This window comes from Zootoca vivipara, chromosome 13 (assembly GCF_965207765.1).
Source record: "Zootoca vivipara chromosome 13, rZooViv2.hap1.1, whole genome shotgun sequence".
Taxonomy (NCBI): Eukaryota; Metazoa; Chordata; class Lepidosauria; order Squamata; family Lacertidae; genus Zootoca; species Zootoca vivipara.
This window is the reverse complement of record NC_142596.1, coordinates 49,546,294-49,567,178: the sequence shown is the minus strand read 5'-3', so window position 1 is coordinate 49,567,178 and position 20,885 is coordinate 49,546,294. Positions and strand designations below refer to the sequence as shown.

At 45.7% G+C, this 20,885-nt stretch overlaps 1 protein-coding gene across 3 annotated transcripts in view; it reads left to right on the top strand.

Annotated features, from left to right (window-relative positions):
- TMEM184A (transmembrane protein 184A) overlaps positions 1 to 20,885 on the top strand; it is a 37,337-nt gene that overhangs the window by 10,306 nt on the left and 6,146 nt on the right. Inside the window, exons 2-8 of one of the 3 annotated variants that reach the window (XM_035131446.3) lie at positions 4,802 to 5,026; positions 13,256 to 13,498; positions 15,006 to 15,171; positions 16,730 to 16,820; positions 16,950 to 17,025; positions 18,355 to 18,446; positions 19,501 to 19,670. In XM_035131446.3, the coding sequence (XP_034987337.1) occupies positions 13,256 to 13,498; positions 15,006 to 15,171; positions 16,730 to 16,820; positions 16,950 to 17,025; positions 18,355 to 18,446; positions 19,501 to 19,670 (838 nt within the window). In that variant the 5' untranslated portion in view covers positions 4,802 to 5,026. The remainder of the gene's footprint in view (positions 1 to 4,801; positions 5,027 to 13,255; positions 13,499 to 15,005; positions 15,172 to 16,729; positions 16,821 to 16,949; positions 17,026 to 18,354; positions 18,447 to 19,500; positions 19,671 to 20,885) is intronic. The other 2 variants (XM_060282495.2, XM_088657071.1) reach the window with 2 other exon arrangements.

Genomic DNA, 20,885 nt, shown 5'->3' with positions numbered 1-20,885 from the left:
GTTCTGAAACCTGATGCGAGATGTTGCAAAATGTAAGTCTCGAGATGAAATGTGCTCAATAAAGGGCATCTGGCTCACAGCTCCTCTTCCAAGCTGGTCTCTGCACATGTTAGGGGGATGTGGCAATCCAGTCCGAGCTTCCTTGCAATTGAGCCGTCGGCTTCATTAAAAACTTGAGCAGAACCTTGGAAATGTAAAGAAAAAGAAGGCACTTTTTATCATATGTGGTGGGAATGTAGAGAGGTTAAAAAAATTGAGAGATGATATATAATGAACTGAAAAAAATGTTTAAAGGACATTTGCAAAAGAAAAACAAAAAAAAACCCAACCAGAAGCTCCTTTGTTAGGGATTTTAGGACAAGACCTGCCAAGGAAAACAAAGAACTTATTAATGTATGCTACAACAGTGGCAAGAGTCTTGTTAGCACAAGGATGGAAGAATGAGGAAGTCCCAACGAAAGAACAATGGCAAGAGAAACTGATGAGTTATGCGGAACTGGCAAAGCAAACACACAAACGACTGGTACGAGAGGACAATCGTGACTTTAAAGAAGAATGGGAACTTTTTACAAACTATTTAAAAAGACAACAAAATAACTTGGACTCCTTGGCAGGTTTTGAATAAACATTCACAATTTATTAGGAGAACATAGGATAGAGAAGGTAGAGATATGTACAATTTTACAACATGCAGAGAATAACGTGCAAATAAACCAGAGGGGGGAGCTGAGGGAAGTCTCAGGGGGGGGAGGGGGGAATGTAATTGGCTATACTGATTGATAATTTTTTCTGTTAAATTTGTTTAATAATTTTTTTAAAAAAAACTCGAACTTGAGCAGAACGTCAGCAGCAAAGGACTTACGAATGTTGCTTTGCTTAGAGAGCTGGATCTGAATGAGACTGGGGGTGGGGAATTGGTATGGTTCAGTGGTAGAGAACAGGGTGGATAAAAATCTGTGATTTAAATAATAATAATAATCGGATTTTTAAATTTAAATCCAATTTTATTTATTTTATTTATTTAAATTGGATTTTTTAAAAAAATTAAATCTGATTTTTAAAATAAAATGCTTTGGAAAAATATTTCTAAAGATAGTTTTCTATTTAAGTTACATTATAGTCCAAAGGCTATTCATCAGGAAATAAGGATTTGTTTTAAGTTTTCATGTGTGCTAAAACTCAGTCTACATTTTTTTAAAAAAAAAAAAATATTTGACCACATTAGTTAACAAACATGGATACATATGCTATAATGTTATTGTTTTAGTTAAATAAATTGTTTAAATTGTTATTAAGGAAATGACTACTGTATTTTTCTCCTTCCAATAAAGTACAGCAGAAAAGGTATCCTAATATAAACAGTTAACACAACAATTCCACAATTATCTGTCTTATGTATTTCTAATAATACAAGCAAATTGGTAATTTTTGGTATAACTGTAAAAACTACTCTGAAAATTTATTATTCCAAAAAGGAAACCTGCACCTGGTTGTCAATATTAAGGTTATACCAGCAACAATGTGTCTTTCTGTTTAAAAAAAGTGATTTAAATCAAGTCTTACTGACTAGTGATTTAAATCAATTTGATTTAAATCAAAACTACCCTCTTAGAAAATCTGTCTGGCACACAGAAGGACTCGGGCTCAATCCAGGTAGGAATGGGAGAGACAGACCTGAAACCTTTCAGAGCTGCTGCCAGTTGGTGTAGACCAGCCATGCCCAACTCCCTAGACCAGGGGTTGGCAAGGTTTACCTCGCCTGGGCCGGTTCACTCCCGCGGGGATCGCTCCGTGGGCTAGATCGCGTCTGTGCAGATGCGATTTCCAGCGCTGCGGAAGCGGGCGCCCGCTCTGCGCTGTGCCGGTTTAACGCAGCGTGCGGGGACTCACCGAGCGGGCAGCTCAGTTTGGAGGCGGCTTGTGGGCCGTTTAAACAACCCCCCGTGGGCCGCAGGTTGCCAACCCCTGTCCTCGAGACTAATCCCAGTATAAACCAACTGGCAGTAATCTACCCATTTTTTGGGGGGGGGGGAGAACCAAAGTTGTTGAGCTTTTCTGGGGGGGGGAGGTCAGAGTGGTTGAGCTTTTTAGGGAAACACCAGCTAACACCGCTTAAAAAAAAAAGTAGGGGGGGGGCCGAGACTTCTTCCAGCCAGCGATTATAAGGGACCTAGCAGTCATAAAGAAGCACACAACTGACCACAATCGACAGTGGACATCAGGGGACTGACCTGTCGATCGCGATTGACTGGTTCGACATCCCTTGTTATAGACAATACTGAGCTGGATGGGCAAATGGTCTGGCACAGTGGTCAGCAAGGTTTACCTTGCCTGGGCCGGATCAGTCCCCCTGGGCCGGATAGCGAGCGCGCGTGAGTACATGCACAGACGCGATTTCCGACGCTGCTCAGGCGAGTCCCCGCCCCGGTTAGCAGCACAGGGACTCGCCAAGCAGGTGGCTTGGTTCTGGGGCGGCTCATGGGCTGGTTAAACAGCCTCCGCAGGCCGCTTCTGGCCCATGGCCCGCAGGTTGCCGACACCTAGTCTGGCAGCTTCCTGTGTGCTTCTCGGTGGCATGGATGCGGTGGAAAGACCATGCGAGGCCCAGTGTCTCTGGGTTGCGGTTCAGACTGGTAGAGAACAGGATCAGCAGAAGGCATTTTTCCTCTTCCGGAGAACTGGTCTAAGCAGCATCCCATATTGACACCAAGCAGATGCCTTCACAGTCCTCTTTTTGGCGCCTGCAAAAAACATTTCTGTTTCGACCAGCCTACCCAGATGTTTAGAAAGCTGGTGCGAGTTTTTTATCTGTCTTTGTGGTTGTTTAGTCGTTTAGTCGTGTCCGACTCTTCGTGACCCCATGGACCATAGCATGCCAGGCACTCCTGTCTTCCACTGCCTCCCGCAGTTTGGTCAAACTCATGTTCGTAGCTTCGAGAACACTGTCCAACCATCTCGTCCTCTGTCGTCCCCTTCTCCTAGTGCCCTCAATCTTTCCCAACATCAGGGTCTTTTCCAGGGAGTCTTCTCTTCTCATGAGGTGGCCAAAGTCTTGGAGCCTCAGCTTCACGATCTGTCCTTCCAGGGAGCACTCAGGGCTGATTTCCTTCAGAATGGATAGGTTTGATCTTCTTGCAGTCCATGGGACTCTCAAGAGTCTCCTCCAGCACCATAAGTCTATTGTTATTCTAACTTTTGCGAAAGTCTTACATTGTTGTTAACTTTCCTCGTTGAAAATTTTGTCTCATCTTTTTTTTGTAAACCGCTGAGTTTTTTTGTTTCATTTTTTGACAACCAAGCAGTGTATAAATCTTATGACGTAAAGTTATTCCAACTGTTCCTACAATCCAGCCTCCCGCATATATTTTGGACCACAACTTCCATCTTCCCATGACCATTTTCAATGCTGGCAGTGGCTGATGGGAGTTGTAGTCCAAAACTTCCAGGACTTAATGTACATTAGACAGATGATGTATAGAGCTCTGTCTTTATATGGTAATGCAGATTGCTGTTCTTATTATATGGGCCCAGGATGTATTTCACGCTGGGAGTACCAGCAAATAGTGTGCATTGAATCGGGACTGCGGCTTTTTAATTGCTAGACTCTAAATAGGAAATACACCAATCTTCAGATCACTCTGTCAAGATTCAGTGGGGTTATCTGTCCTGGACTGATTGGAGGCAGAGGAATGGTGGGAGGAACCGGCTGGGGAACCCCCAAGAAAAGGTGGCTCATAAAAATTATAATAATAATTTATTACTTATACCCCGTCCGTCTGGCTGGGCCTCCCCAGCCACTCTGGGCGGCTCCCCACAGAATATTAGAAACACGATAAAATATCAAATGTTTCGGTATTTATCACCCCTGTTATACAAAAAACTCCAAATGGGTCCGAACTTCAGTGTCTAAAACTCCTGGTAGAGGACAAGGATCCAGAGATCACGCTAAGAGTGGCCAAATTCTGTGTGACAGCCATAAAACCTAGGGAACAGGCTGTACTACCAAAAATGATTAAGGTTTTAAATGACAAATTTAGGCTATATTTTAGTGATTAAGATTTAACTTACATCTTTTAAACTGCTGCTATATCTGTATTGTCCCTGTTATACCCAATTGCAATCCCGATAGTGTTTTATGATTTTCCTGATGTTCTAAGTGAGCCGGAACTGGTCTGTGGCCGTAATAATAAATCCATTCACCAAACATTAAAAATGTCCATAACAGGGCTGCCTTCAGATGTCTTCTAAAAGTCAGATTTATTTCCTTGACATTGGATGGGAGGGTGTTCCACAGGGCAGGCGCCACCACCAAGAAGGCCCTCTGTCTGGTTCCCTGTAACCTCACTTCTTGCAGTGAGGGAACCGCCTTGGAGCTGGACCTCAGTGTCCGGGCTGAATGATGGGGGTGGAGATGCTCCTTCAGTATTGCCGGCTCTGACTGGCAGTGACTCTCAAGGGTTCCAGGGGGGAGCTCCTCTCAGCCCTCCCTTAAGATGCCCAGGGTGGAGACCTGGGGCCCCGGGCACACAAGCAGGTGAACGCTGGATTGTGGCCCTTCCCTTTCCAAGACTGGTGTGCAGAGTGGATAAGGAAGAAGTTTGGCATTGGAAACAAAGCAGGCAAGCGCTGTTCCCAAAGCTGCTTCCTTTCCCATGACACCAGCCTAGTGACTATCTTTGCAGCCCAGTTAATGTTTACTTGCTGGACTTTGCCCCGGTTCCTCTGCCAACCAGGATCCCGGGGGGGGGGGGGGACTGATCCTTTGCTCATGCCTGCATCTTCTGCCCCTCTCCTCCTTTAGATGCAGGTGTCCCTGGTGCTGAGCTCTGAGCCGCTGTCCTGTGGGACCACCCAGCCCCCCCCCAGCAGTTGGGGCTGCTCGTCTGCATCCCGAATTCCTCTGCCCAGTGTTCTCCCCGCCTCCCCGTTCTTCTGAGAGCACGAAGAGGAGTATTTTTAGATGCTGGTGTGTTCCTCGGCTGAAGATATCTGAAGCTCTTCTCCTGCAAGGGCGTAAAACACTGGGGTGAGTCGCACGTGTGTTGCAGAGGGAAGTGGGAGGGAGGCTCACCTGAGAAGGTAGCAGAAGTGTGGGTCTGATGGGGTGGAAGCAGTTGCTGGAAATATCAGGATGGTTTTTCCTATTGCTCAGTGGTGTGAACAGGGAAATATTAATGCACGTTGATGATCTCCAGAGGAGCCTGAATGGGAGTCTTACCCTGTTACGGGTGCGAGGTTTGATCAGTTTAATTGGTGAATTAATGACCGAAAGCTCATGTTGATTGGTGTGGGCAACCTTTAATGGATGAGGCGGAAAGCTTAGGGCATGTTTGTTCGCAGAGTGTGTTAACTGTGTTACACGTGTGTGTGTTTGTGTGTGTGTGTGTGTGTGTGTGTGTGAGAGAGAGAGAGAGAGAGAGAGAAGGGGGGGAGAGAATAAGTGGTTTATGAAGTTCGAGCTTCTTTCTGAATCTAAGAATCACCCGTTTTGAGAGGTCAGTGTTTGTTTCTTTCATAAAATTTATATACCGCTTGATTCCAATAAAACCTGATCAAAGCGGTTTGCAAAAAGAACGAAACAATAGAATTTTGATAAAAACAGATAAGAACAACTGTTTAGAAAAAAATAATTAGAATCACGATAAACCCAAAACGGATTAAAACACACATGAATGTTCCACATACCTGGTTAGACTTGCAAAAAAAAAAAAAGTTTTAGCAGGCATTGAAATGGCACCTGGCTGATGTCAATAGGCTGGGAGTCCCAAAGTGTGGGCGCTGCCATACTAAATTTTGCTTAAAAAGCAGCCTTAACTCAGGGTGCTCCTGGGCCGCTGCAATTTTCATGTGGGTATCAATCACATACCAGGAAATTCATCTTGGGCAACAATCCTGCTCCTTAATTGCAATAAGGAAAGTGATGGCAAAATGAACTGGAAGCATCGCAAAATCCACTGGGGTAGCATTTGTTTCGTACAGTTTCATCTGACCTTCCCAGAATTAAATCACAACAAATGCTTAGGAAATAGCTGGCATTGTCTGATCTTGCAAAACTATAGGGATGGATCTTCAATGATCAGGTAATCTGGGAGGAATTGAATGGTTACAGGCCCACCTACAATCTAGGAATGAATTGGGTGGGCTCTTTAAATGATTGGCTGTCCAAATTGTTATTGGTACTGCAGACTTTAATTGATCAGTTCGATTTATTTATTTTTTAATCAGCTTATCTGATTATCCCTCCAAACCCCCACGCATGGTCAATTACATTTATATAAGAGTCGCAAGGGACGCAGGTGGCGCTGTGGTCTAAACCACTGAGCCTCTGGGCTTGCTGATCAGAAGGTCGGCGGTTCGAATCCCCTTGACGGGGTGAGCTCCCGTTGCTTAGTCCCTGCTCCTGCCAACCTAGCAGTTCAAAAGCACGTCAAAGTGCAAGTAGATAAATAGGTACCACTCTGGTGGGAAGGTGAATGGCATTTCCGTGCGCTGCTCTGGTTCGCCAGAAGCAGCTTAGTCATGCTGCCCACATGACCCAGAAGCCTCCAGCGGACAAACGCCGGCTCCCTTGGCCAGTAAAGCAAGATGAGCGCCGCAACCCCAGAGTCGTCCGCGACTGGACTTAATGGTCAGGGGTCCCTTTACCTTTAAGAGTCACAAAGGTGACAGACATCTGGTACCATCTTAAGTAGTGTGGATGAGATAGCTCCATTGGTAGAGCATGAGAGCTCAAGGGTCATGGGTGCAAGTCCCACCTTGGACAAAAGATTCATGCATTGCACAGTGTTGGACTAGATGAGCTTCATGGTCCTTTCCAACTCTCTGGTCCAAGGGGGGGGAAATTATGGGGAAAAGGGGACTTTTCCACCCCAACCTCCAGACCTTTCCATCTTTGGGGCAGACTCCTTTAAGCAGCTTGCTACGTTCTTGCTTCTCACAAGGAGGCAGAACCAAGAGGCATAAATAGAGAGCAGGGCCAGAAAAGAGGCGCCACTCCTGATAAGCAGGAACAGTTGGAGCGTCTGAAAATGTCCACACCCTGCCCTGTTTACATGCTGCTAAACGGACTTCTGTGCCGGCCCAATGTTCTCGCGCACATTTTGCTGCGAGATCTGCTCCACAGCCTCTCCTGCGCTCAGTTTCTGCAGCAGGATCTGTTGATAAACGATTCACTGATACCGCTCATTCCTTCTACAGTGTGGATAAACATCAATGATTAAAAAATAAAATAAAAATCAGATTTTTTTTAAATGTAAATCGGATTTTTTTTATTTAAATCAGATTTTTAAAATTTAATTAAGATTTTTAAAATAAAATGCTTTTGGAGGAAAAAATCTTTCTAAAGATTGTTTTCTGTTTAAGTTACATTATAGTCCAAAGGCTATTCATCAATTATACTAGCAGGAATGCCTTTCTGTTAAAAATACGATTTAAATAAAATCTTACTGACTAGTGATTTAAATCGTGATTTAAATCAAATTGATTTAAATCAAATCCACCCTGCTCTCCAGCACGTGCAGAAACGGCCTTCCTGACCGTTGGATTCATTATTGGGAGCAAAGCAGCAATAAAATTGCACTGGGAGTGAGGAACTCCAAATCTCAACGGTTCCTTTCAGCCTGGCCCAGGTTGGGGCGATGGAGAGATTTGGTCCAACAACATTTGGATGGCTACAGGTTCCCCATCCCGTAGTTATTTGAAAACTGCATTGTGGTTGATTTGCTTCTTATTCTTCAGAAGTAAATACATGAGCTTTATTGTGGCTTGAATACAGTCATACCTCGGTTTAAGTACGCTTCGGTTTGAGTACTTTCAGTTTAAGTACTCCGCGGACCCGTCTGGAACGGATTAATCCACTTTCCATTACTTTCAATGGGAAAGTTCGCTTCAGGTTAAGTATGCTTCAGGTTAAGTACAGACTTCCAGAACCAATTGTGTACTTCAGTGGTTCCCAACAGGTGGTCCGGGGACCCCCAGGGGTCCGCGAGCTATGCCAGAGGGGTCCGCAAGATGCTATTAGAATAAAAAATATATTAAATATATTTCGTATGATAACAGATTTTTTTGTTTGGGCTGCTTCCTGCATGAGCAGAGTCTAGCGCAAAACTAGAATTAGATAGAGGCAGTAGTTCTGCTGTATGCCGTTAGGTGGCGCTTTACAAACACTACTGTTTTGCAAAGAGGCAGCGCGCACATTCTACTAACGCTCACCTCCCCAAGATGCTTTGCGCGCGTTGGCTTCATTTGTGCGCTACTGCGCAGGTACCCTGTCTTCTCCATTCCCCTCCCTCCTCCCTGGCGCGAGCTGCCTCTTTGCAAAACAGTAGTGTTTGTAAACAAAGCGTTGTTTTTCGCGGAAGCTACAGTTCGCATAGTTAAAAAAGGACCGTTGGTTAAAAAGTGGTTCGTTAAAACGACAAAGGTCTACAGATGAAGAGGAAGAACTGTAAAAAACGTATAAATATAAAATATAAAAAGACTCTTAATTTGGCTTTCACTTTTTAATTTTAGGATTAGGAATTAATGGGGGTCCTTGTCACAATAGCGGCTCGATGAAGGCTCCTCGAGAAAATTTTGTTGGGAACCCCTGGTGTACTTAAACCGAGGTACCACTGTATACGTTTGCTGAAGGCCGGATCTGGCCCGCAGGCTGCCCTCTATTGCTATAGGACAACCTTCTCCGAACCTGGAACCTTCCAGATGTTTTGGACTACAAGTCCCATCAGCCCTAGCCAGCGGGGCTCTTGGAGACTTGTTGTGGTTATCGGAAACGTTGGTGTGTTTCTTCTTTAAAGGAGTCCCAAAATAGAAGCCTTGATAAATGTAAGGAATGACATCTAAAGATGGAACTGTGTCGTTCACCACCTAAAAATACACATGTATTATTAGTTTGATGCTGGGAACGAGATGCCAGAGAAATGCTGGCTCTGTTGCTTCTGCTGGCAAAAAAAAATCATTGTCTTCTGGGCGGTTTGGATTTAGCAAACTATAACAGGAAGACCACCAAGAACGGGGAAAGGTGCAAAGCCGTCAGCCAAGAAAGCCCTGCTTTTTAAAGAATTCTGCGACGGATGTTGGTTGTCGCCCTCGGGAGAATTTCTGCAATCTATGGGGCTAGTGAAGAAAGCGAAGCCAGAGAAACAAGAGTTGAAAATCTTGCTTTATCTAAAAGCAAAGAAGCGAGAGTCACTTCAACCGGTGGTTAGAAGGAGATGCAATCATGCCTGCAAAACTGCTGAATAACCGAGTTTCCTGTTTAGAAACAGAGGGTTTGGGAACATATGGTGCCGTAATTTGCTGAGTCAGACCCAATGGTCCATCTATTTGTTTATTTTATTAATTAATTTGTATACCGCCCTTCACCCATAGATATCGGGACAGTTCACAACATAACACATACAATATAAAAAGACAAAGATTGCAATACCGTGAAATCTGTGGCAGCTCTTGAATAGCTTCTGTTGTACACCAGATAGGTTTAGGAAGATGTAACATCTTGGTTAAGTAATTATCTCAAACAGAGACAAATAGTGCACAAGATAAATATACATTTAAAATTAGAGGGAATTGGCGGGAAGTCAATGGAACTCAGAAGAAGACCGTGATAAAGTGTAACAGATACTGACAATTACTTGATGTTTATTTGTTATGGATGGTTTTGATTTTGTGTTACGGTTTTTTAAAAAAAGTTCAATAAAGCAATTAAAAAAAATATCAAAAGACAAAGTACATAATAAAAACAAGAACACACACAAGCCAATAAACCCCTTTCCACAAACACATTTAAAAGAGGTATACTGTAAGATGTTAATCAGCCAAAGGCCTGGCACCTGAAGGCATATAATGAAGGAACCAGATGAACCTCCTTGGGGGAGAGCATTGTACCTGCAGGGAGCCACTGCAGAATGGGTCGGTTCTCGCATCTGTCACCCTCTGGACCTCTCATGGAGGAGACACATGAAAAGGGGCCTCAGAGGATGATCACAAGGTCCAGGTAGGTTCATACAGGGAGAGGTGTGACAGCCCTGAGCTGTTTAAGGCTTTATAGGACAAAACCAGAACTTTGAATTGGGCCCAGAAACTAATTGGCAGCCAGTGCAGTTGGGCTAGGGTCAGTGTAAGATGCTGAAAACGGACGCGGGTGGCGCTGTGGTCTAAACCACTGAGCCTCTTGGGCTCGCCGATCGGGAGGTTGGCGGTTTGAATCTGCGCGACGGAGTGAGCTCCCATTGCTCTGACCCAGCTCCTGCCAACGTAGCAGTTCGAAAGCATGCTAGGCTAGCGCAAGTAGATAAATAGGCACTGCTGCGGCGGGAAAGTAAACGGCGTTCCCATGCGCTCTGGTTTCTGTCACGGTGTCCCATTGCGCCAGAAGCGGTTTAGTCATGTTGGCCACATGACCCGGGAAGCTGGCTGTGGACAAACACCAGCTCCCTTGGCCTGAAAGCGAGACGAGCGCCGCAACCCCATAGTCGCCTTTGCCTGGACTTAACCGTCCAGGGGTCCTTTACCTTTTTTTAACCTTAATATGCTCAAACTGTCTTGCCCCGGTGAGCAAGCTGGCTGCTGAAATCTGCACCAGCTGAAGTTTCCGAACCGTCTTCAGAGGCAGCCCTACGTATAACGCATTGCAGTAATCTAACCTGGAGCATAGACAGCAGAGGTTAGGCTACCTGTCCAGGTAGGGGCACAATGGGGCCACCAGCCGAAGCTAATGGAAGGCACTCCGCACCAGAATCACAGTTGGAACAGAATGCTAGGGACGACTCATTTATAATTATATTTTGAGAATGATTCCTGTTCTTAAGTCGCTGCGTTGTTTTGTACTTTCTGGATATCCCTGATCATATTATAAAGTAGTCGTGTTCTGTATTGTATACCAAGCACTGCTAGCAGTTGATTCTTTTTGTTTTCCAATGTATTTCCAATCAATTTAAAAAATGGCGTGGCGCGAGCAAATTTTTATTCTCAAAGTGTGGTACAGGGAAAAAGAGAACCATTGTCTGAAGGGCTGGACATTTGTGTATTAAACCAAATTGGGGATGGGAAACCTTTGGAGGTCCTGATGTTTTTGGAGGACAGGTCCCCTCAGCCCTGACCTTTGACCCTGCTGGCTGGGGCTGAGGGCAGCTAAGCATCCAGCAACATCTGGGGAGGCCCAGGTTCCCCATTTCTGATTGTGTGTTTGTGTTCTTAAACAAGCAAGCTGTGACTTCTAGGAAAATGACTTCTCCATGTGGAATTGCAAAATAGAATCTGTGTGGTTTAGTGGTGGAGAGTGTTGGGCAGAGACCAGGAAGAAGCAGGTTCTAATCTCTGCTTGATCAGAAAGTTCACAGGGTAACCTGGCATCTCTCTCTCTCTCTCTCTCTCTCTCTCTCTCTCTCTCTCTCTCTCTCTCTCTCTCTCTCTCTCTCACACACACACACACACACACACACACGTGCACACATGCAGCTTAGCTACTGTACCTTGCAAGATTGCTGCTGGAAGTTTGGGGGCAACTCAGCTTGCTGAGAGGGGTTTGCATGGCCGGACACTGAGGTCCAGCTCCGAGGGCCTTCTGGCGGTTCCCTCCCTGCGAGAAGTGAGGTTACAGGGAACCAGGCGCCCGCCCTGTGGAACACCCTCCCACCAGATGTCAAGGAGATAAAACAACTATCTGACTTTTAGAAGACATCTGAAGGCAGCCCTGTTTAGGGAAGCTTTTAATGTTTGACGTTTTATTGTGCTTTTAATACTCTGTTGGGAGCTGCCCAGAGTGGCTGGGAAAACCCAGCCAGATGGGCAGGATATAAGTTGTTGTTGTTGTTGTTGTTGTTGCAGTTGCAGGGCTGTGTGAAACCTTCAGCTTCCCAGGCCATCCCTGTGATTCTATGCTGACTTCTCTTTGTCTTTTTGATGTTTAGTGTGATAAATCTTAGGTTGCATTCAGCTTTACAACGTCTTCTGCTCATCACTTAACTTTCTCTGGACCTTGAGGCAAGAGATCATATTGGAACTATCTTCTGAGAACAGAACAAGCATGGCTTCTTTGTTTCTCCAACTAGATGGTTAGGTAGCATTTTAGACCCCAGCTAGAGTATTGCGTCCAGTTCTGTGGATATTGCTGAGTTCTGAGGCTATTGCTGAGCTGGAAAGGTGTGCAGAGGAGGGCAACCAGGATGATAAAGGGTCTGGAAACCCAAGCCTTATGTGGAACAATTGAGGGAGCTGGGTATGTTTAGCCTGGAGAAGAAAAGAGAGGTGACATGAAGGACTAAAGGGCTTCCACATGGAAGATGCAGCAAGCTTCTTCTCTGCTGCTCCAGAAGATAGAACCCAAACCAACGGATTCAAATGATAAGAAAGGAGATTCCAACCAAACATCAGGGGAAATGTTCTGAGGTTAAGAGCAGTTTGACAGTGGAATGGACTCATCAGAAGGTGATGGACTCCCCTTCCTTGGAGGTTTTTAAGCAGAGGTTGGATGGCCAACTATCATGGATGCTTTCATTGAGATTCCTGCATTGCAGGGGGTTGGATTAAATGACCCTCAGGGTCCCTTCCGACGCTACGATTCTCTGATTCCTATCAAGAATGTAAAGGTAAAGGTATCCCTGACCGTTAGGTTCAGTCGCGAATGACTCTGGGGTTGCGGCGCTCATCTTGCTTTACTGGCCAAGGGAGCCGGCGTTTGTCCGCAGAAGGCTTCTGGGTCATGTGGGCAGCATGACTAAGATGCTTCTGATGAACCAGAGCAGCGCACGGAAATGCCGTTTACCTTCCCACCGGAGTGCTACCCATTTATCTACTTGCACTTTGACGTGCTTTTGAACTACTAGGTTGGCAGGAGCAGGGACTGAGTAACGGGAGCTCACCCCGTTGTGGGGATTCAAATTGCCGACCTTCGGATCGGCAAGCCCTAGGCTCTGTGGTTTAGACCACAGCGCCACCCGTGTCCCTTTCAAGAATGTACTTCCTGTAATAAATGCAAGCTTTCTTGTTTTATACCAAGTCTCAGTCTGAATACCTTTCAACTAAAGGTGTGCTCCAGGCAAGGATTTGTTTAACGAAGCTGCGTATAAACTCTGCCATGTCTCCCATTCTGACCTTGGACAATAAGAGGGTGCAATAAAAGCTGTCATTGCTAAGAGCTGAGAGCAAACACAAAGCCCTCTGTTCACGGATTCTCCCCCGTGCCTCCTGCAGAGGTGTCGTAGGTTACCTTTTTATCTCCCGATAGCTCACCTTTGCTCCCTCTCGTCTCTGCCAGATGAACAACGCAACGCTTGCCAGCGAGTCTTCTCCCCCCGGCAGCATGTCTCCTGCCACGCTCCCCTTGAATTTCCTCCCGTCGGCAGTGGGCTCCGGCCCCTTGGTCGTAGGCGATGGCTCCCAGCTGAGGGCCGACCAGAACCACTCCCAAGACAGCCAGCATCTCTTCCTGACAACTTCGGCAGCCAAGGTGATCTCTGGCCTCTTTGTGTGGGCTGCCCTCGTCATCACTTGCCACCAGGTGAGTTGGGAGAAGCTGCAGGTCCAGGCTCTCAGAAAGACGGTATTCTCCCATAGGGACGTGCCTCGGGCTCCAAGATCTTTAGGGGAGGCCCTTTTCTCAGTCCTGCCACCCATAAGGGCATGCTTGGTGGAGATAGGGGAGAGGACCTTCTTAGTGGCTGCTCCCAAACAACTTTGGAACTCCCTCCCAAATAAGATAGTCTGGCTCCCTCCTAGTTGTCCTTCTGCCGGCAGGTGAATACCATTTTATTCCTTTGGGAACGGACTGGTTTTTTTAAGAACAGGCTTTTAAATAGTGCTGTGTTATTAAAATACTGGTAATAAAAACATTTAATTAGCTTTTAACAATTGTCTTGTATGCAGTGTTTTCCCCCGGGGTGTGGAGTGGTACGGGGGGAACGCATACCCCTAAACATTTTGTGAATCTTTGTACTTTTCTCCCATTTGCTGTGTTTGTTTTTCCCGATTTGAACTATAAAATGGTGGTTTTCTTGAGTCAAAACGAGAGTACCCCTAAACAATTTTTTAAGAAATGTATGTATTTTATTATTATTATTATTATTATTATTATTATTATTATTATTATTATCTGTGCTGTTTACATTTGTGTAAATGTCAACAGCACAGATAAAATTTACTGGGGAAAAGTAATAATAATATAACAGGGCTTTTTACAGTTGTTCACCTTCCCCAACTTCATGCCCTCTGGATGATGTTGGACTACAACTCCCAGCATGCCAAGGGAAGACACAAGTTGGGGGCAAGCATTGTCAGGAGGGCACCAAATGGCCCTTTTTAATAAACACCACTTAACAGCTACACATCTTTGTGTTAAGTTTTTTGGAAGGTGCCGCAGCAATTTCAATGGGCTGCTCCTGATCTTCCAAGCATGATTCCTAGGAACAAAGGAAGCTGCCTGACTCTGAGTCAGGCCCCTGGTCCATGGAGCTCAATATTGCTTACACTGACTGGCAGCAGCTTTCCGGGGTTATGGCAAGGGTCTCTCCCAGCTCTGCTCAGAGATGCCAGAGGTTGAACCTTGGACCTTCTCCATGCCCTGCAAGTGCATTGCATTCCAATGAGCTGTAGGCTTGCGCTTAGAACAAGCTTCTAGTCCTCATGTTCCAAAGACAGGGCTGATTAACAAAATAAAATTGGAAATGGCCTTTTGCCAATTCGGATGATAGGTGTGTCTAGCTCTGTGTTGTCCAAACCAGGGATGCCTCTGGAGGTTGCAGACTCTCAACTCCCATCGGTCTCTGATGGTGTGGCTGATGGCTGAGGATGGGAGAAGCTTGCTCTCTTGCAGGCATAGGCAAATCCGGCCCTCCAGATGTTTTTGGGACTACAACTCCCATGATCCTTAGCTAACAGGACCAGTGGTCAGGGGTGATGGGAATTGTAGTTCCAAAACATCTGGAGGGCCGAGTTTGCCTATGCCTGCTTGTGTTTCTCTGGAGTAGATGTCCTGCTTCCTACAGCCTTGCCCGTTTCTTTCCTTCCAGATCTTCTTGCACCTGAAAAGCTACACCATCCCCAACGAGCAGCGCTACATCATCCGTATCCTATTCATCGTGCCCATCTACGCCTTCGACTCGTGGCTCAGCCTTTTGATGATAGGCAGCCACCAGTACTACGTTTATTTCGACTCTGTGCGTGACTGCTACGAAGGTAATAATAATAATAATAATAATAATAATAATAATAATAATAATATATTATTTATACCCCGCCCATGTGGCTGGGGTTCCCCAGCCACTCTGGGTGGCTTCCAACTAAATATTAAAAACTGAATATTAAAAACAATATAGTATCAAACACTAAAAACTTCCCGAAACAGTTGTCTTTTCAAAGTAAAACAAAATAAAAAAATTCCTTCAGTAGCACCTTAAAGACCAACTAAGTTTTTATTTTGCTATGAGCTTTCGTGTGCATGCACACTTCGTCAGATACACTGACGAAGTGTATATGCACACAACAGTGTATCTGACGAAGTGTGCATGCACACGAAAGCTCATACCAAAATAAAAACTTAGTTGGTCTTTAAGGTGCTACTGAAGGAATTTTTTTATTTTGCTTCGACTCAGACCAACACGGCTACCTACCTGTAACTCAAAGTAAAACAGTTGCTTATTGCCTTGACATCTGCTGGGAGGGCGTTCCACAGGGCAGGGCAGGTGAGCCGGGTTTTGCGATTCGGCCTAAGAACATGGGCAGATCGAGGCTTCATTCTGCGACAGGCTGATTTTGCGCCGTTGCCCACCGCATACGGCAAAAAAGGGCGTGCAGCGCTGTTCGATCCCGAGCGGCCTGCACATGTTGAAACGGCTGGGTTTCTTTTGCAATAAAGTTCAGGAGCAAGGAGTTCACTTCTGTTCTGAGAAACACTTCTGTGGTGAATTGCACAAGACGTTCTGCATGTGGCTCAGAAACACGGTGGGTGAGGACGGGCACATCTAGAGCGTTGGCAGGCACCCTTATCGTCTTCAGTGCAAAGCACACCACTTCCTCTCCAGGGCTGAACTCTGCAAATCCTCCTTTCTCTCAACATGAATTTTCTTTCCTGGAAGCTCCCAACAAAAGTCAATTGTGGACGGCATCAACTGGCTAGTACCAGTGTCGTCGCCAAGATGTGTTTCAGCTCTTTGATGCAGCAGCAGCAACTAAGGAAACCAAGAAATGGGGTGGGGACCTTGCAAGTTTTAGCAGAGTCAAAACCTCTTTTTTGGTGTGTGTGTGGGGGGGAGGGGAGCAGGGAAAGGGAGAAATTCCAAAACCAGTCCAATGAGGACTGAGTTTGCTTGGTAAGTGGCGAGGCTCTGAGAGGGTATGCAGCAACTGGAATGCTAAACGGGGAAGACCTCACGCTGCAACATCTTGTTGCAGGCCACGCTGACTTATTTTTTAATATATTTTTTTTGCATTGCCCATGAGTTTCACAGTCTTCAGTCTGCCTATAGAATTTCAGAGGGGCGGCTTTCGTTTCATCTTTTAAACCCCTCCTGAAAACGTTCCTATTCTGTCAGGCTTATGCAGACAATTAAAAATACGTCTTTCCATGATAAGTTAGCTGATCTCTAACTTTTTATATGGTTTTTATTGTGTGGCTTTATGTACGGCTGTTGCAAACCACTCTAATATGCTTTTCATGAACAGTGGTAAATAAATATAAATGAATTGTAGGGTGGACTGTTTTTAACTGTTGCCATTCTCTCATTCTCTGTTTCAGCCTTCGTAATCTACAGCTTTTTGAGCCTTTGCTTTGAGTACCTCGGAGGCGAGAGCACCATCATGGCTGAAATCAGAGGGAAACCCATTGTGTAAGTTGCCGTATTAGGCTGCTAATATGGAAATATCCACTGCTCCTCATTAGTTAACAGTGTCCCCCTGCAGCGAACCCTTGGAGCCCCTAGCCTGAATTGATGGGGGCTTGTCTTATCTTTTCCTAGGTCTAGCTGCCTCTATGGAACGTGCTGTTTACAGGGGATGTCCTATTCGATTGGATTCCTCAGATTCTGCAAGCAGGTGAGGCTCACAGGAGAGGCACTGCCTATAGCTGCAGGTGGACATTTTTCATCTCTGATGAAAATAATACAGTGGAACCTCGGTTTTCAAACTTTTAACCCATTCTGGAAGACCGCATGGCTTCCAAAAAGTTCAAAAACCGAGGATCAATGGCCTGGCTGCAAAGACAATGAAAAGAAATGAAGAACCCAGCTCGGAAGCCGTTTGGCTTCAGAAAATAATTCGAAAACCAGAGCAGTTACTTCTGGGTTTCTGCGGTTCGGGAGCCAAAACGTTCCAAAACGGAGGCGTTCAGGAACCAAGGTTTGACTGTACCTTCCAGGGAGCTAGCTGCGTTAGTCTCTTGTGGCAAATGCACAGAGAGAGAGAGTGAGAAAGAGTGAAAAAAAGAACAGCCTTGCCTAATCTTGTAGCAAGGATTTTAATGATTTACTTTAGACAGAAAGCATTTATCCTCTCTTGAAAGCTATATGCAAGCATGGTGGTTGTTCTTGTTTATACAGATGTGCAAATAACCCCAAAAAACAACAACCCCACACATAATACTTAGGGGGGAAATTTAAGGGAACTTTAAGAGAAAGGGTGGACAATAAATAGAAACAATAATGCCAGGATACTGGGACCTACAGGCATATATGGTGGGACTGCCCCAAGGTAAAAAGGTTCTGGACAAAATTAACTTCTGAGATCTCATTGATAACTGAACAAATGATTCATTCCTCCCATTGTCTCTTTTGAATTTATACGTGCAATCAGTTTGAGACTTGAATAACAGTAAACCAGTTTCTCATCTTTTGATCGCGGCCCAGACCATGATTGCCAGCTTTGGGGAGGCTTTTTATCTCAATAACGTGGATTACTGGTATTCCAAAGCTTGGCAGATCGCCTTTGGGAGGGAAAACCGCATAAACTAAAGGGCTCCAGGGACCAAAATGCTTGAGGTCTCGTCTTTACTGTTTGGATTCATTTTGCTTCAGATACGAATGCAGTGGCTCAGGAACATCTGGTTCCATGGGTCTATGCGAGTGTTCAGAGTTATATACAGGCAGCTCTCAATTTAAGCTGGGGTTATGTTCTGGGGATAGCACCTAAAGCCATAATTTATAGTCAAAACACACTGGGTTCAGTGGTGGGTGGGATTGCCCAAAGGTTCCTTTACCCCGAATGCCTGCCCCTCCCCCCTTTTTATTTTATTTTATTTTAATTTGCCACGCGCGTAAAGATAAATGCACACAAGTTAAATGCACACGAGTTTCCTCTGGTGGTAGGAAGTGTGTGACTGTAACACATTTTCCCTGTGCTCTATCTCTGCTTGTTCAAACTCTCCAGGCAACGCTGCAATTCTGCATTGTGAAGCCTCTGATGGCGATCATCACCATCATCCTGCAAGCCTTTGGGAAATACAACGACGGCGACTTCAAGTGAGGAGAAGGGAGGGTGCGGGGCAAGGGCGTGCGGTTTTTATGGTTTGGGATGGTTTAGCAGGGGTCAGCAAACTTCTTGAGCAGGGGGCTGGTCCACTGTCCCTCAGACCTTGTGGGGGGGGCGGACTATTTTTTTTGGGGGGGGGAGGAGGATGCACGAGCCCCGGTGGCTGCTTACCTGGTGGTGGTGGCAGAGGGGGGACGATGAGCGGCACACAAAAGGTCTCCAGAGAGGGGCTGCTTAAAATGGCGGTCGCTCAAGCACTGCTGCTGCTGGAGCCAACAAAGCCCAGCCCCCTTCCTCCTCTAGGCAGGGCGGGGAGAAGCCAGGAGGAGGGAGGGATGAGGCGCTGCCGCCGTGTGAGGGAGAGGGAGGGAGAGGGAACGCACATGCTGGCAATCCACGCGGCGATTCCCGGACTGTCCGCAGGCCGGATCCAGAACGCCTTTGGAAGAGGAAAAGCTCAGGGCAGTTTTCTGGAAAAGGGTAAAAGGCATTTGAAATACACAAAAATAAAGCAGCTCGAAACCAACCCATTTCTTGAAAAAAATTAAGCAACAAACCATTTTTCCTTGGCTGACCCACCGAAAAAATTTAATGATTAAAAGCTGCTAAACTGCTGCAAGAGTGGAATGCAAATGGTTGTGATGTGATTACATTTCACAAAGCCATGTGGCTTTCTCCACTGCATCCACAATGAATAGTGATTGTGGACAAAAGGTGCAACAGCAGCTTGAATCTCTTTATAGCATGAATCCATATTCCATGCGACAGCCCTTTAAAAAATCAAGATGGCTATAATATGTCGTCTCTTCCCAATTCCCTCAACTGCTCCTCATCAGGCTTGGTTTCTAGACCCTGGATCATCTTGGTCGCTCTCCTGTGCACATGTTCCAGCTTGTCAAGATCATCTTAAATTGTTGAGGGGGTTAAATAAGACACAGGATGGAAACAAGCACAGTCCCTGAAGTGCCTTGGAGAAAGGAGAGGGATCTAAATGCAAGGATTGTCTGACGCTTGGTACCTCCGTGTGTGTTTTGTGCTTCCCAGCATTCACAATGGCTACCTCTACATCACCATTATCTACAACTTCTCCGTCAGCCTGGCGCTCTATGCTCTCTTCCTCTTCTATTTCGCCACCATGGAGCTCCTGCGACCCTTTGAGCCGGTCCTTAAATTCCTCACCATCAAGGCAGTCATCTTTCTCTCTTTTTGGCAAGGTAGGTTTCGGTCTTCCCGTCTTCTTGACTGGCAGCATCTCCTCTCTTCCGACTGAGCAGGATCTGGGGGAGAGCCAGCGGCGTGTAAATGTTAAGAGGGTTTGGGCTGGGACCCAGCAGGTCAGGGTTCGAATCCCCCCTTGGCCATGAAGTTTCTCGAGCGAGCTCTTTGGAGGAAGGGGTGGAATAGGAACAAAGGCTTTTGAGACTTGGCAGCTAAAGCCAAGGACATACCTGGCAAAGGTTGGCCCTTGCCATGGGATCAGGCCCAAAGGGGCATGAATATCATGCCAGCTCCCTGCCCCAAAAAGGGAGGAGGAGGAGGCGTATTTGTGCCATGTAACATGGAGGTGTCTGCCACTATTAAAGTACAGTCAAACATTGGTTTTCGAATTCGTTTCAGACGCCCACTCAGCTTCCGAAACATTCGACAACTGAGGCCTAGCTTCTGATTGGTTGCAAGAGCTTCTTGCACTCAAGCGGAAGCCGTGTTGGACGTTCGGCTTCTGAAAAACGTTTGAAAACCGGAACATTTGCTTCCTGGTTTTTGGCGTCCAGAAGCCGAAACGTTCGAAAATGGAGCCGTTCGGGAACCGAGGTTTGACTGTAGCACCGGTGGCAACAGGGACCAGCATTGCACCAATCTGGTTCCAGGGAATTTGTCCTGCTAAAGTGAGAGGGCAATGGAGCTGTGAAGGGGAGGGGGGAAGCCAGGTTGTTCATTGTCCCTAGGGGGCTATTGTTGTTTTGTTGTTTTGATTTAATTAATTACTTGTGTTTTATCTTGTACTTTATTCTGTGAACTGCCCTGGGATCTCTTGATGAAGGGCAGTATATTGAATGAATGAATGAATGAATAAATGAATGAATGAATGAATGAATGTGGGGACAGACAGGCTGAGGCTCGACTGGGCTCTCTGGCACTGCTTGCAACACCTGGAAAAATTTACCCACCCACCTGCCCACATACAAAATGGTGAGAGACTAATTCATTGTTCACCCCATCTGCGGATGCCTCCGTTAAATACTTGAAGAAATATAGGGAGCTGCCTTAAAGTGAGTTAGGTCAGAAGGAAAATGAATTGATATTGATTTATATTTATATGTAACTTTGTATTAATGTAACATTTTAATATGTATATTTCTGTAATATTTTGTTTAAGCTGTCTGTTGTTGCTTCTGTTTTGTACACCGCTTAGAGATATTTTCCATATA